General features: G+C 54.3%; 1 protein-coding gene across 3 annotated transcripts in view; it reads right to left on the bottom strand.

The window, feature by feature from the left end:
- Positions 1–332: 332 nt before the first annotated feature.
- Positions 333–12996, bottom strand: part of WDFY4 (WDFY family member 4) — a 240091-nt gene continuing 227427 nt past the window's right edge. For all 3 annotated transcript variants that reach the window (XM_084904130.1, XM_084904129.1, XM_084904131.1), the window contains exons 58-62: positions 11930–12109; positions 9735–9917; positions 3774–3858; positions 1302–1413; positions 333–768 (exon numbers count right to left, since the gene is read on the bottom strand). In XM_084904130.1, the coding sequence (XP_084760256.1) occupies positions 702–768; positions 1302–1413; positions 3774–3858; positions 9735–9917; positions 11930–12109 (627 nt within the window). In that variant the 3' untranslated portion in view covers positions 333–701. The remainder of the gene's footprint in view (positions 769–1301; positions 1414–3773; positions 3859–9734; positions 9918–11929; positions 12110–12996) is intronic.

Genomic DNA, 12996 nt, shown 5'->3' with positions numbered 1-12996 from the left:
CACGGAGGGATGGGCCTGGGAAGAGCCTGCCATACCAGGGCCTGGCTGGGACCCCGCGGCTGTGGGTGCAGAGCCGAGCAAGCAGGCCTTGGTGGGCTGGCCCTCAGGTGGATGCCCTGTGCCTCCCTGGGCAGCCTCATGTTCAGGACCTGTGCCTCAGCCACTGAAGCCTCTTGAGCGAGGTCCCCCACTCCCCGCAAGGCCCAGCAGGATGGCAAGACCACTGGAGGGGCTGTCAAAGGAAGAGGAGGGTGGCTTCCCTGAGGCTCAGGCTTCCTAAGGAGAGAGATGCATGGAGAGGGTGGCGGCTTTACACTCAGGAGCGCTTACACTTGGAAAATAGTCATTTTAATAAAATAAAGACATCACAGCATCCCCATTAGTTTCCAGTAAGCAGCCCCATTTTCCCCAGTGCAACAAGCTCTTCGAAAGGCGATCCCATGTGATTGGTGTGCCGGTGGCATAGGGGTCCCGGCTGCCAGCATGCTGTTCGCAGGAGCCCTGAGCTCCTACCCGTCTGTAAAAGCCCAGATGGCACAGGGCAAGGCCGAGGCCCCGGGGGCCCGGAGAGGCTGGCATTCCGGGGGCTTGGGGGCAGCTAGCCTTCCTTGGGGGCCGTGCAGAGGGGAGGCATCCAGGCCCAGCTTCCTCCCTGCAGCTGCCACGGCTATTGCACCCAGGCCACTGCCATCTCTTCCTTTCTACCCCTCCGCCGACCAGCAGAATATCCTCCCCTTCTCATCGCCCACCAGGAGCTTGGTCTGGTTTCTGGGGAAGAAAAAGAAGAGACAGGAGTGTCAGAGGAAGCTTATCTCAGCCGCATCCAGGAAATGGCCAGCATGGAGGTAGCAGTCCCCACCGTGAGCCTGCCCTGCCTCCACAGGGCCCTGCGTGTCCTCCGGCTTCCCCAGGTGCTTCCGGTGCTGAGATGCAGCCGGGACCGTGTGGCCTCTGACATGTGGCTATTCTGCATTGGGTCAGAGCCCTCCTGGCACTAATAGAATAAACACTGCAATGGGTAGGGGGGCCTCAGGGAAAGGACCTCTTTAGGATACAGTTACAAAGCAACTTACTTTCACCTTTTGGATTTCTTTGTGGATTCATGGGTGTTCAATGAGAGAGCAGGGACATGTATGTGCTAAAGTACATTTCCAAGGGCCCCGCATGGCCACCCAACTTGAGTCCTGTGCATGATGGGCCCTCCTGGGTCCCACAGGGAGGCTGCATGAGCCTGGTGAACTTTCCCCGGGATGGCCACAGCGCCCTCTGCTGGAGGCCTGCAGAAGCCAAGCTGTGGTTACCTGGATACCGCCAGAGCTGTCACCGCAGGGCTGGTCTTGCTGGGCTTCCCTGTCAAAGCAACACTGATGTCCAGCTCTCTGCACAGGGCAAGATTCTTCTCACACCTGTGACCTGTGGGGAGCGTGCGAGAGCAAAGTTAGCAAGCCCAAGTGGCTTCACACACATGACCGTGTGCACCCACATGAGGGACACACACAAACACACACACACACACACACACACACATATTTATATTTGTGGTCAGCAACTTGCTAAATTGAGGGGAAATATATTTAATCTTGGCCTGTGCTGTTGCAAAAAGGGCCGTCCCAATTTAATTTGCCGGCTGTGATAGTTACATGTGCTGACGTGCCGCGTATCCATGGTGGACCAAATTGGATTTGTGTATTATTGCTTTCTAAATTGCATGCCTAGTTCAGCAAAATTGTTCATCAGTGTTTACTGGCTTTATGCTTAATAAGATGCCCCACAATACCTTGCTGCCAGGATGTAATGCAGCCCTTAATTGCCTAGTAAAAATAAATTACATAAAGTTGGCTTTATCAACTTATCTAAATCCTCTCACACCACAACCAATAATTAAATGCTGAGAATGTTTTTTCAAAAAATATAACTCAATGATTGTTACTTCCCTCATTTTAATGACCGCATTTGGGGGCAGACAGTAATTCCTCCAGTGCGGAGGCGCGATGGGGAGACCTCAGCTGCGTCTGTCCCTGCGAAGCCACTCGGGTGGCATCTGGGCGGGAATGAGGCAGCTGCCCCACGGCCCCAGGTGGCTGCTGGGCATGCAGGCAGCCTGTGCACCAGGACACGTGTGTGCATGTGTGCTGTGGACAAGTCTGAGCAATCAGCTGGTCCCGAGCACTTTTACATTCAGACTGAGTCCAAATCTCTGAGGGGCTCCTCGGATAAACCGTGCTCAACTGGCAGTCCTGCTGCCACTGACGGGTGAACAGCTTCCAGGCGGAAGTTAAAGAACAGGGTGCCTCAAGGCGCTCCTCCTGCCCCTGTGGCACCTGAGGACATGGGACACGTATGCATATATCCATGTGTTATGCCCGATCCTGGCCCCTTTCTGACTATCAGTTTTTTGTTTTGTTTTTAAATATATTTTTATTTTTATTTTTTAATTTAATTTAATTTTATTTTTTACAGAGAAGGGAGAGGGATAGAGAGTTTGAAACATTGATGAGAGAGAAACATCAATCAGCTGCCTCTTGCACACCCCCAGCTGGGGATGTGCCCACAACCAAGATAGATACCCTTGACCGGAATCAAACCTGGGACCCTTGAGTCCACAGGCCGACACTCCATCCACTGAGCCAAACCTGACTATCAGTTAGAACTGACTATCAGTTTTGAGCAATGTTATGAGCAGAAGACATGCATGGGCACCTGTATCTGCTAACTCTAAGCTGGGCTCGGCGAGGGGGATAAAGTGGGTGCTGAGCTCCTGGCAGAGGAGGCGGCCTGGCAGTGGTGACCCGGGTTCCCTGGCATGAGCTGGTGGCAGGAGTGAAGGACTGTGGTCATGTGCTTCTGGGTAACTTTGGGGGAGTTACTGAACCTCTCTGTGCCTCAGTTTCCTCCTTCCTCACGATGTCATGGAGACGTCTGCTCTAAGGGCGGACACGAGGGCTGAGAAGGCACGACCGTGTGCCCCAAGGCTGCTCCTGTGGCTCTCCCTCAGGCGGCAGTGACGCTGTGGTGGCGTGGTGCCAGGGACTCAGCGCCAGCAGGAGGACACATTTCCTGCCCCAACCCGAAGAGGCTCTGCTCCGAGCAGTGGTTCTCCTCCTGGGGCACGTGTCACGAGCCACCTGGGCACTCGACACAGAAACCCTAACAGCGCCATCTTTCCCAGGGCCGGGCAGGGCGAGCACAGGACCCGGCTCTGCGTTTCAGTAACCTCCTGGGCGATGCCGAGGCCCTGGCCCTCAGCGCCGTGTGAGGAGCTCGCCGTGGGGAGCTGTGGGGGTCCCAGGATGAACCAGGCAGGCTGGGCCTGTGACCTTCCTCTCCCCGGGGATACAGCGTGACCCCTCCCTGCTCCTGTCTGCAGCCTGGCTCTCCAGCCCACCGGCCCTGGCTGGGGAGTTGGACATTGCAGAGCCATCTGGCAGGTGGAGAGAGAGGCAAGCTCTGCAAGGTGAGGCCCCTCCAGATGCTCAGGAGGCCCGACAACCGCCATCTCCCTGTTCTCACAGCCACGCCGCGTGCCCCAGCTCTTGGTCCCTGCAGGCTGAGGCCGAGGCTGCCACTAAGCAGAGCTTCTCCACCTGCCGCACTCCCACAGCCTCCGCAGTAACCCTGCTCCTGTCTCCCCACCACACAGGTCAGGTCGGAGACTCTCTGGCTTCCCTGGCTGCATGGCCTGGGGGAGCTGCAGCCCTCGGGCTCAGGAGGGGGCAGGAGAGGGCGGGCTGAGCAAGCAAAGGCACCTCGCTGCACCCTTGGCAGGCACCTACCTTTCGGGCTGCTGGGGAGAGCAGAGGGCTCCTCCAGTGCCACCTGACCAGGAACAGATACCTTCATGTCTTCCGTCTTCCATATCTGTGGAAAACAGAAACGCCATGAGCAGGGGAAGCGGCTCAGGGCCCTTCCGTGAAAGCTGGGTGAGGGAGGGGAGAGGGGGGACCCTCCGGGGAGAAAGGGCTGGGTGCCTTGTCACCACTGGTGTTCATGTATTCTTGGGGAAAGGTTGCTTAGGCTCCAGCTTGCCAGTGCAAAGTGATAGCCAAGCTGCAGCTCAGATGGCTCCCCCTCCACCCCTGTGTGCTCACAGTACATCATCTTCCACCCCAGTGTGCTCACACTACATCTCCCTCCACCCCTGTGAGCTCAGAGTACATCCCCCTCCACACTGTGTGCTCACAGTACATCCCCCTCCACCCTGTGTGCTCACAGTACATTCCCCTCAACCCCTGTGTGTGTGCTCACACTACATCTCCCCCCACCCCTGTGTGCTCACAGTACATCTCCCCACACCCCTGTGTGCTCACAGTACATCCCCCTCACCCCTGTGTGTGTGCTCACACTACATCTCCCCCCACCCCTGTGTGCTCACAGTACATCTCCCCACACCACTGTGTGCTCACAGTACATCCCCCTCAACCACTGTGTGTGTGCTCACAGTACATCTCCCCACACCACTGTGTGCTCACAGTACATCCCCCTCACCCCTGTGTGCTCACAGTACATCCCCCTCAACCCCTGTGTGTGTGCTCACAGTACATCCCCCTCCACACTGTGTGTGTGCTCACACTACATCTCCCTCCACCCCTGTGAGCTCACAGTACATCTCCCCACACCCCTGTGTGTGTGCTCACAGTACATCTCCCTCCACCCTTGTGTGCTCACAGTACATCACCCCCCACCCCTGTGTGTGTGCTCACAGTACATCTCCCTCCACCCTGTGTGCTCACAGTACATCTCCCCCCACCCCTGGTGTTCACAGTACATCTCTCCCCACCACTGTGTGTGTGCTCACTTACAACTCCCTCCACCCTGTGTGCTCACACTACATCTCCCTCCACCCCTGTGAGCTCACAGTACATCTCCCCACACCCCTGTGTGCTCACAGTACATCTCCCTCCACCCTGTGTGCTCACAGTACATCTCCCTCCACCTCTGTGTGCTCACAGTACATCCCCCTCACCCCTGTGTGCTCACAGTACATCTCCCCCCACCCTGTGTGTGTGCTCACAGTACATCCCCCTCCACCACTGTGTGTGTGCTCACAGTACATCTCCCCCCACCCCTGGTGTTCACAGTACATCTCTCCCCACCACTGTGTGTGTGCTCACTTACAACTCCCTCCACCCTGTGTGCTCACACTACATCTCCCTCCACCCCTGTGAGCTCACAGTACATCTCCCCACACCCCTGTGTGCTCACAGTACATCTCCCTCCACCCTGTGTGCTCACAGTACATCTCCCTCCACCCTGTGTGCTCACAGTACATCTCCCTGCACCCCTGTATGATCACAGTACACACCCCCTACCTGTGTGCTCACAGTACATCTTCCTCAACCCCCCACCCCTGTGTGCTCAAAGTACATCCCCCTTCACCCTGTGTGCTCACAGTACATCTTCTCCCATCCCTGTATGTGCTCACAGTACATCCCCCTCCACCCTGTGTGTGTGTGCGCTCACAATCCATCTCCCTCCACGCTGTGTGCTCACAGTATATCGCCCCCACCCCTGTATAATCACAATACATCCCAGCCACCCGTGTGCTCACAGTACATCTCCCTCCACCCCCACCCCTGTGTGCTCACAGTACATCCCCCCACTCGTGTGCTCACAGTACATCTCCCTCCACCCCTGTGTGTGTGCTCACAGTACATCTCCCTCTACCCCTGTGTGTGTGCTCACAGTACATCTCCCTCCACCCCTGTGTGTGTGCTCACAGTACATCTCCCTCCACCCTTTCTGTGTGCTCACAGTATATCTCCCTCCACCCCTGTGTGCTCAAAGTACATTGCCCCCACTCCTATGTTAACACAATACATCCCCGCCACCCGTGAGCTCACAGTACATCTCCCTGCACCCCTGTAAGACCACAGTACATACCCCGACCCATGTGCTCACAGTACATCTCCCTCCACCCCTGTGTGTGTGCTCACAGTACATCCCCCTACACCCTGTGTGCTCACAGTACATCCCCCTACACCCTGTGTGCTCACAGTACATATCCCTCCACCCTGTGTGTGTGTGCTCACAGTACATCTCATTCCACCCGTGTGTATACTCACAGTACATCTCCCTCCAAACCTGTGTGTGTGCTCACAGTACATCTCCCTCCACCCCTGTGTGCAACAGTACCTCTCACTCCAACCCTTTGTGTTCACAGTACATCTACCTCCCCCCTGTGTTTGTGCTCACAGTACATCTCCCTCTCCGCTGTGTGTGTGCTCATAGTACATCTCCATACATCCTGTGTGCTCACAGTACATCTCCCCTGACTCCTGTGTGTGTGTTCACAGTACATCCCCCTCCACCCTGTGTGCTCACAGTACATCTCCCTCCACCCTGTGTGCTCACAGTACATCTCCCCCCACCCCTGTGTGTGTGCTCACAGTACATCTCCCTCCACCCCTATGCGTGTGCTTGCAGTACATCTCCTCCCACACCTATGTGCTCACAGTACATCTCCCTCCACCCTGTGTGCTCACAGTACATCTACCCAACCCTGTGTGATCACAATACATCCCCCGCACCCATGTGCTCACAGTACATCTCCCTCCCCCCTGTGTGTGTGCTCACAGTATATCTCCTCCCACCCCTGTATGATCACAGTACATCCCCCCCACCCATATACTCACAGTACATCACCCTCCACTCCCCACCCCTGTGTGCTCACAGTACATCTCCCTTCACCCTTTCTGTGTGCTCACAGTACTTCTCCCTCCACACCTGTGTGTGTGCTAAAAATATATCTCCCTCCACCCCTGTGTGTGTGCTCACATTACATCCCCCTCCACCCTGTGTGCTCACAGTATATCGCCCCCACCTCTGTGTGATCACATACATCCCCCAACCCGTGTGCTCACAGTACATCTCCCTCCACCCTTGTGTGCTCACAGTACATCTCCCCCCACCCCCCACCCCTGTGTGATCACAGTACAACCCCCAACCCTGTGTGCTCTCAGTACACACCCCATCCCTGTATGATCACAGTACATCCCCCCACCCATGTGCTCACAATACATCTCCCTCCACCCTGTGTGCTCACAGTACATCGCCCCCACCCCTATGTTATCACAGTACATCCCCGCCACCCGTGTGCTCACAGTACATCTCCCTCCACCCCACCCCTGTGTGATCACAGTACATCCCCCCACCTGTGTGCTCACAGTACATCCCCCCACCTGTGTGCTCACAGTATATCTCACTCCGCAGCTGTCTGCTCACAGTACATGTCCCTCCACCACTGTGTTTGTGCTCACAGTACATCTCCCTCCACCCTGTGTGTGTGCTCACAGTACATCTCCCTCCACCCTGTGTGTGTGCTCACAGTACATGTCCCCCCACCTTGTTTGCTTAGAGTACATATCCCTCCACCCTGTGTGTGTGTGCTCACAGTACATCTCATTCCACCCATGTGTGTACTCACAGTACATCTCCCTCCAAACCTGTGTGTGTGCTCACAGTACATCTCCCTCCACCCTTTGTGCTCACAGTACATCTCCCTCCACCCCTGTGTGCTCACAGTACCTCTCACTCCAACCCTTTGTGTTCACAGTACATCTACCTCCCCCCTGTGTGTGTGCTCATAGTACATCTCCATACATCCTGTGTGCTCACAGTACATCTCCCCTGACTCCTGTGTGTGTGCTCACAGTACATCCCCCTCCACCCTGTGTGTGTGCTCACAGTACATCTCCCTCCACCCTGTGTGCTCACAGTATATCTCCCTCCACCCTGTGTGCTCACAGTACATCTCCCTCCACCCTGTGTGCTCACAGTACATCTCCCTCCACCCTGTGTGCTCACAGTACATCTCCCTCCACCCTGTGTGCTCACAGTACATCTCCCTCCACCCTGTGTGCTCACAGTACATCTCCCTCCACCCTGTGTGCTCACAGTACATCTCCCTCCACCCTGTGTGCTCACAGTACATCTCCCTCTACCCTGTGTGCTCACAGTACATCTCCCTCCACCCCTGTGTGCTCACAGTACATCTCCCTCCACCCCTGTGTGCTCACAGTACATCACCCTCCACCTCTGACCTGCAAGGAGAAGGCTCAGCAGCCAGTTTGTAACCAAGTTACTAGCTAATGCCATCTTGTCCCTCTGCCACCCGGCCCTGGACCCCCCTTCACCACTCAGCAGCTGGGCCTCCATCCTGACCCTGGTCCCAGCCATGACCACACAGGGCTTGCATTTGCTGATTCTGGACTTCTGTCGCTGAAGGTCAAGGACCAGCCTCCACTTAAATGCACAGATGTTTCTGTGAACTCTGGCTGTGCAGGAGCCCAGCTCCCAAGCTGAGCAATGGGGGTAGAGGGTAGGGAAGGTGAGCGGGAAGAACCCATGAAGAAATGCACCTGGTGCTCAGCCCGCCTGGCTCCTCTGGCTGACCATGTGGACCATGTGCCACCGAGCACAGACCTTTGGCCTCCTGGCCCTGCAGCCAGCTCAGGACACCATATTCTCTGCAAAGTCCTGGTGCCCCTCGCCACAGATGGGACCTGTAAGGGGCCTCCTCAGCCTCGTCTCTCCTGTCTGTGCAGCTGCCCCACTGCGTGGCCTCCTCCAGACTCTCTGACTTTCCCTTATCCTTGGAAATCAGTTGAAATGACACCTCCTCTGATGTATTCTCTGTTGGAAATAAATGCCTCTCCTCTCAGAATATCCACCATGTTAGCCATTCTGCTTCATGAAGCGTCATCTCCATGATGATTCTGAGACTGAGTGTGAGGCCTCTGGAGGGCAAGGCTAAAAGAGCGAGCTTTCTAAATGCTTATAGAATTCCATGGGCATTTTCTGGAATACCTTATAGTATTCAATTAACATTTCCTTTCATAAACTGTCGAATTCAACTGACAGTTTTTTGAGTGGGCCTCTTGTTTTTTATCTTTACTCATTCCTTCATCCTTCCTTCCTGTCAGTTGCAGAAACATCACCTGTATTTGTTTTTCCCAACCTGTTCTTTCCACCTCAATGTTTATCTCTCCTCCCCTTCTTCGCTTCTTCTCTCCGTGGCTCTCCTCAGAGAGGATCCACAGCACATTTCAATGATCCTAATGATAGCACAAACCACATGAGTGTGTTTTCTGCTTGCCCCTCTTCTGAAATATGAGTATCTGAGGACAATGACTTGTTTATCATTACTGTCTGTGTGTCCTATGGCATATATAAAGTGACTGGCACAGAGCCAGAGTTCAATGACTGTTACATGGATGGATGGATGGATGGATGGATGGATGGATGGATGAGTAGTTGGACAAACCATTGGGTGGCTGAATAGATTCATAGATGTATGGATGGAGGGGTAGATGGGAGGATACATGGATGGAAAGAACAAAGGGAGAAAGGAAGGAAAGAAAGAAGGAAGGAAGGGAGGAATGAAGGAAGGAGAGAAATAAATAGTTGGGTAGATGGTGGATCTTTTACTGGATGGATGGATAGATAGATGGGTAGGTAGAGAGATAAATAGTTGGATGAGCACTGGGCTATGTTCTTATGCATTTGGCCATTCAACTTTCATACCTTTGCTGAATGTTTATTTCATTATGTGAGAGTATGTCTGTACAAATTAGACATGCATATTGGAAAGGGCCTTGTCTTTGCCCTCACTTGCTACAGGAAACTGGTCGGGAATGGCCTCATGCAGCCTGCAGATTCAGACCATTGGCGGAAGGGAGCAGAGTAAAGATGAACACATTCTTGTACCATGCCCTCATCTCACCCGGCACACCTACCCGGACCATGCCGTCTCGACTTCCGGTGATGATGGCGTGGCTTGCGTCCCATGCTGGCCCCTCCGCCATGCAGCAGCAGGTTATGGCTCCTTCCGGGCCCCAGGCTGTGGTGATGCTGGCCAGGGGCTGTCCATTGACATTCCACAGGGACAGATGGGCTCCAGCACAGGAGACAATGGTGCCCTGCGCAGGGAGACCTGGCTTCACTCCAAGCGGGGTCACTGCCTGGCCCCAGCCTCCTGCTCAGCCACTTGCTCAGCCTCTCAGTCTGTGCACCAGGCACCCTCAACCCACTGTCTTCTGAAGACTAACCAGGTGCTCCAAGAAGCACCCCCTCTTCCCAGCTGACTCGGGTCTGCCCTGCATTCTCGCGCAGCTGTGAGTGCCCAGCTTTTCAAACATTGCTTGCCCGGACACTGCTTTCCTGCACAAGCTGGTGGGCTTGCCCTTTGGACTCCTCACAGCTCTCTCCCTGACAGTATACGACTGGCAGGGTCTAGCCTGGCATGAGTGTACACAGAGCCTACCTGGCTGGCCATCCCTGTCCCTAAGAAGTTTTGGACATTACCTGGGAGAGGGCAGAGCACAGAGGCTCAAATGGCTACACGTGGCTCATAATATTGAATAATATCCCTCTGGAGGGAATTTCTGTTGGAAAAAATTCCCACTGCATCTTCTAAATGTTTATACCCAGAGCGTTTGCACCTCCAGTCCTTGTCGTTTGTGTCCAGTGGGTTAGTGGCCGCTGTCACAGGGATGCATAGTGCCAGGCCTTTGAAGCTCGTATTACCAACAGAAGGGGGGTCAGGAGCTCTGTGTCCTCCCCGCCTCCTGGGCTGGCTCCCCCATGCCCCTGCCTCGTTGTTTGGAATAGTCTGCCTGAGGCCAGAGACCATGGCTGCCCAGCACTGAGCACTGGGATCAGCAGGTACTTAGTAAACTAAGTTGGCTCCTGGACAAGTTGAGTTCAATAAGTTGTTGCCCCGGTATAAGTTTTCTCTGAGTTCTGGGGACATCGTTCATTCTAGGCTTTACATTGTTTTCTTTTTTTTTTTTTAAATATATATTTTATTGATTTTGTACAGAGAGGAAGGGAGAGAGATAGAGTTAGAAACATCGATGAGAGAGAGTCATCCATCAGCTGCCTCTTGCACACCCCCTACTGGGGATATGCCCGCAACCAAAGTACATGCCCTTGACCAGAATCGAACCCGGGACCTTCAGTCCCCAAGCCTACGCTCTATCCATTGAGCCAACCCGGTCTCGGCAAGGCTTTACATTCTTGCAGATCAGTTTGGTACCTTCCTGATACATCCACTCATTCATCTTTTCATCCAGCATCCTTCCATTCTTCCACCATCCACTCACTAGTCACCCAAACATCCAGCCACCCCCAAACCTATGTATCCATCTAACTATCCCTCTGCCATCCATCTACCCCATCATTCTCCATCAATCCACTCATCTATCCACCCTCCATCTGCCCACATAACATTCATTTTGGATTCAAGTCCATCCAAAGCATCATTTTCAGCCAAAGTTGGCACTAGGGAGACCCTCCACCATCTCCCCTCCTCCCAAGTTCCCCTTTCCTGCTGTGCCCATGCCCCGGAGCCCTGAGTTTTTTTGTGAACAGATGTGGGCCTCAGTATCCTCAGGGAAGTCTATGCCCCATGATGGGGATTCTAGCTTAGGAGAAACTCCACACTGAGGGCGGTCTCTCTCTCTCTCTCTCTCTCTCTCTCTCTCTCTCTCTCTCTCTCTCTCCATAACACACACACACACACACACACACACACACACCACACACACTTTCCCCACAGGCAGCCAGCATGGAGAGATGAGCAGCACCTCCTGCCGTGGATACCAGAGGCACCTGCTGAGTCAATGCTGATTTGCAGTCAATAAGCTGAATTAAGCCCAGCGACTCCTCACCAAGCCAACCTCTTGCCACACTCCATGGTCCCCATGCAGAACAGAGACTCCCACTGCCCCACTGTCCCAAGGGAGAAGATAAGAAAGCACAAAATAAAACCTAGACCCGGTGCTGCACATGCCAATGGCTCCATTCTGCATTTGGGGCACTCTGAACATCCGGGTGCTCAGCCCCAGGGTTTCTCGAGGGCACCACCTACCATGCACACAGCCAGGCTCCCAGACAAGTCAAGGACACAGATGTGAGAAGGGGACCTCACCGAGATGTCACTGATGGCCACGGTGGATATGGCTTCCTGATGGGCGGGCAGGCGGGCCACGTGGGTGAGGTAGTCCAGGTCCCACAGGATGCAGGTGCAGTCCTGGGCGCCGCTCACCAGGATGCTGAAGGTGACTGATGCTGCCAGGCAGGTGACAGCCTGGGTGTGTCCATACAAGGCCTGGGACAAGAGACGGGACCACAGGTTGGGGGTGGGGGGCAGCAGTCCAGCTACTTGGTGAGATGCTCCACCCTTCCTTTCACTGTCCGGCCCAGGTGAGGAAGCAGAGGTGGAGTGATTCAGTGATTCCAGCCCATGGGGGGTGTGAGTGTGTGTGTGAGTGTGTGTGAGTGTGTGAGTGTGTGTGTGTGTGTGTGAGTGTGTGAGAGTGTGTGAGTGTGTGTGTGAGTGTGTGTGTATGTGTGTGTGTGAGTGTGTGAGTGTGTGTGTGAGTGTGTGTGAGTGTGTGAGTGTGTGTGTGTGAGTGTGTATGTGAGTGTGAATGTGAGTGTGAGTGTGTGTGTGAGTGTGTGTGAGTGTGTGTGAGTGAGTGTGTGAGTGTGAGTGTGTGTGTGAGTGTGTGAGTGTGTGTGAGTGTGAGAGTGTGTGAGTGTGTGTGAGTGTGTGTGTGAGTGTGTGTGAGTGTGTGTGAGTGTGTGTGTGTGTGAGTATGTGAGTGTGTGTGTGTGAGTGTGTGTGTGAGTGTGTGTGAGTGTGTGTGTGTGTGTGTGTGTGAGTGTGTGAGTGTGTGAGTGTGAGTGTGTGTGTATGTGTGTGTGTGAGTGTGTGAGTGTGTGTGTGTGTGTGAGTGTGTGAGTGTGTGAGTGTGTGTGAGTGTGTGTGTGTGTGAGTGTGTGTGTGAGTATGTGAGTGTGTGTGTGTGTGAGTGTGTGTGTGTGAGTGTGTGTGAGTGTGAGTGTGTGAGTGTGTGTGTGAGTGTGTGAGAGTGTGTGAGTGTGTGTGTGAGTGTGTGAGTGTGTGTGTGTGTGTATGTGAGTGTGTGTGTGTGTGTGTGTGTGTGTGTGTGTGTGTGTGTGAGTGTGTGTGTGTGAGTGTGAGTGTAATTG

The sequence above is a fragment of the Pipistrellus hanaki genome, assembly GCF_964339955.1.
Source record: "Pipistrellus hanaki genome assembly, chromosome: 14".
NCBI lineage: Eukaryota > Metazoa > Chordata > Mammalia > Chiroptera > Vespertilionidae > Pipistrellus > Pipistrellus hanaki.
This window is presented reverse-complemented; position numbering and strand designations above follow the sequence as displayed.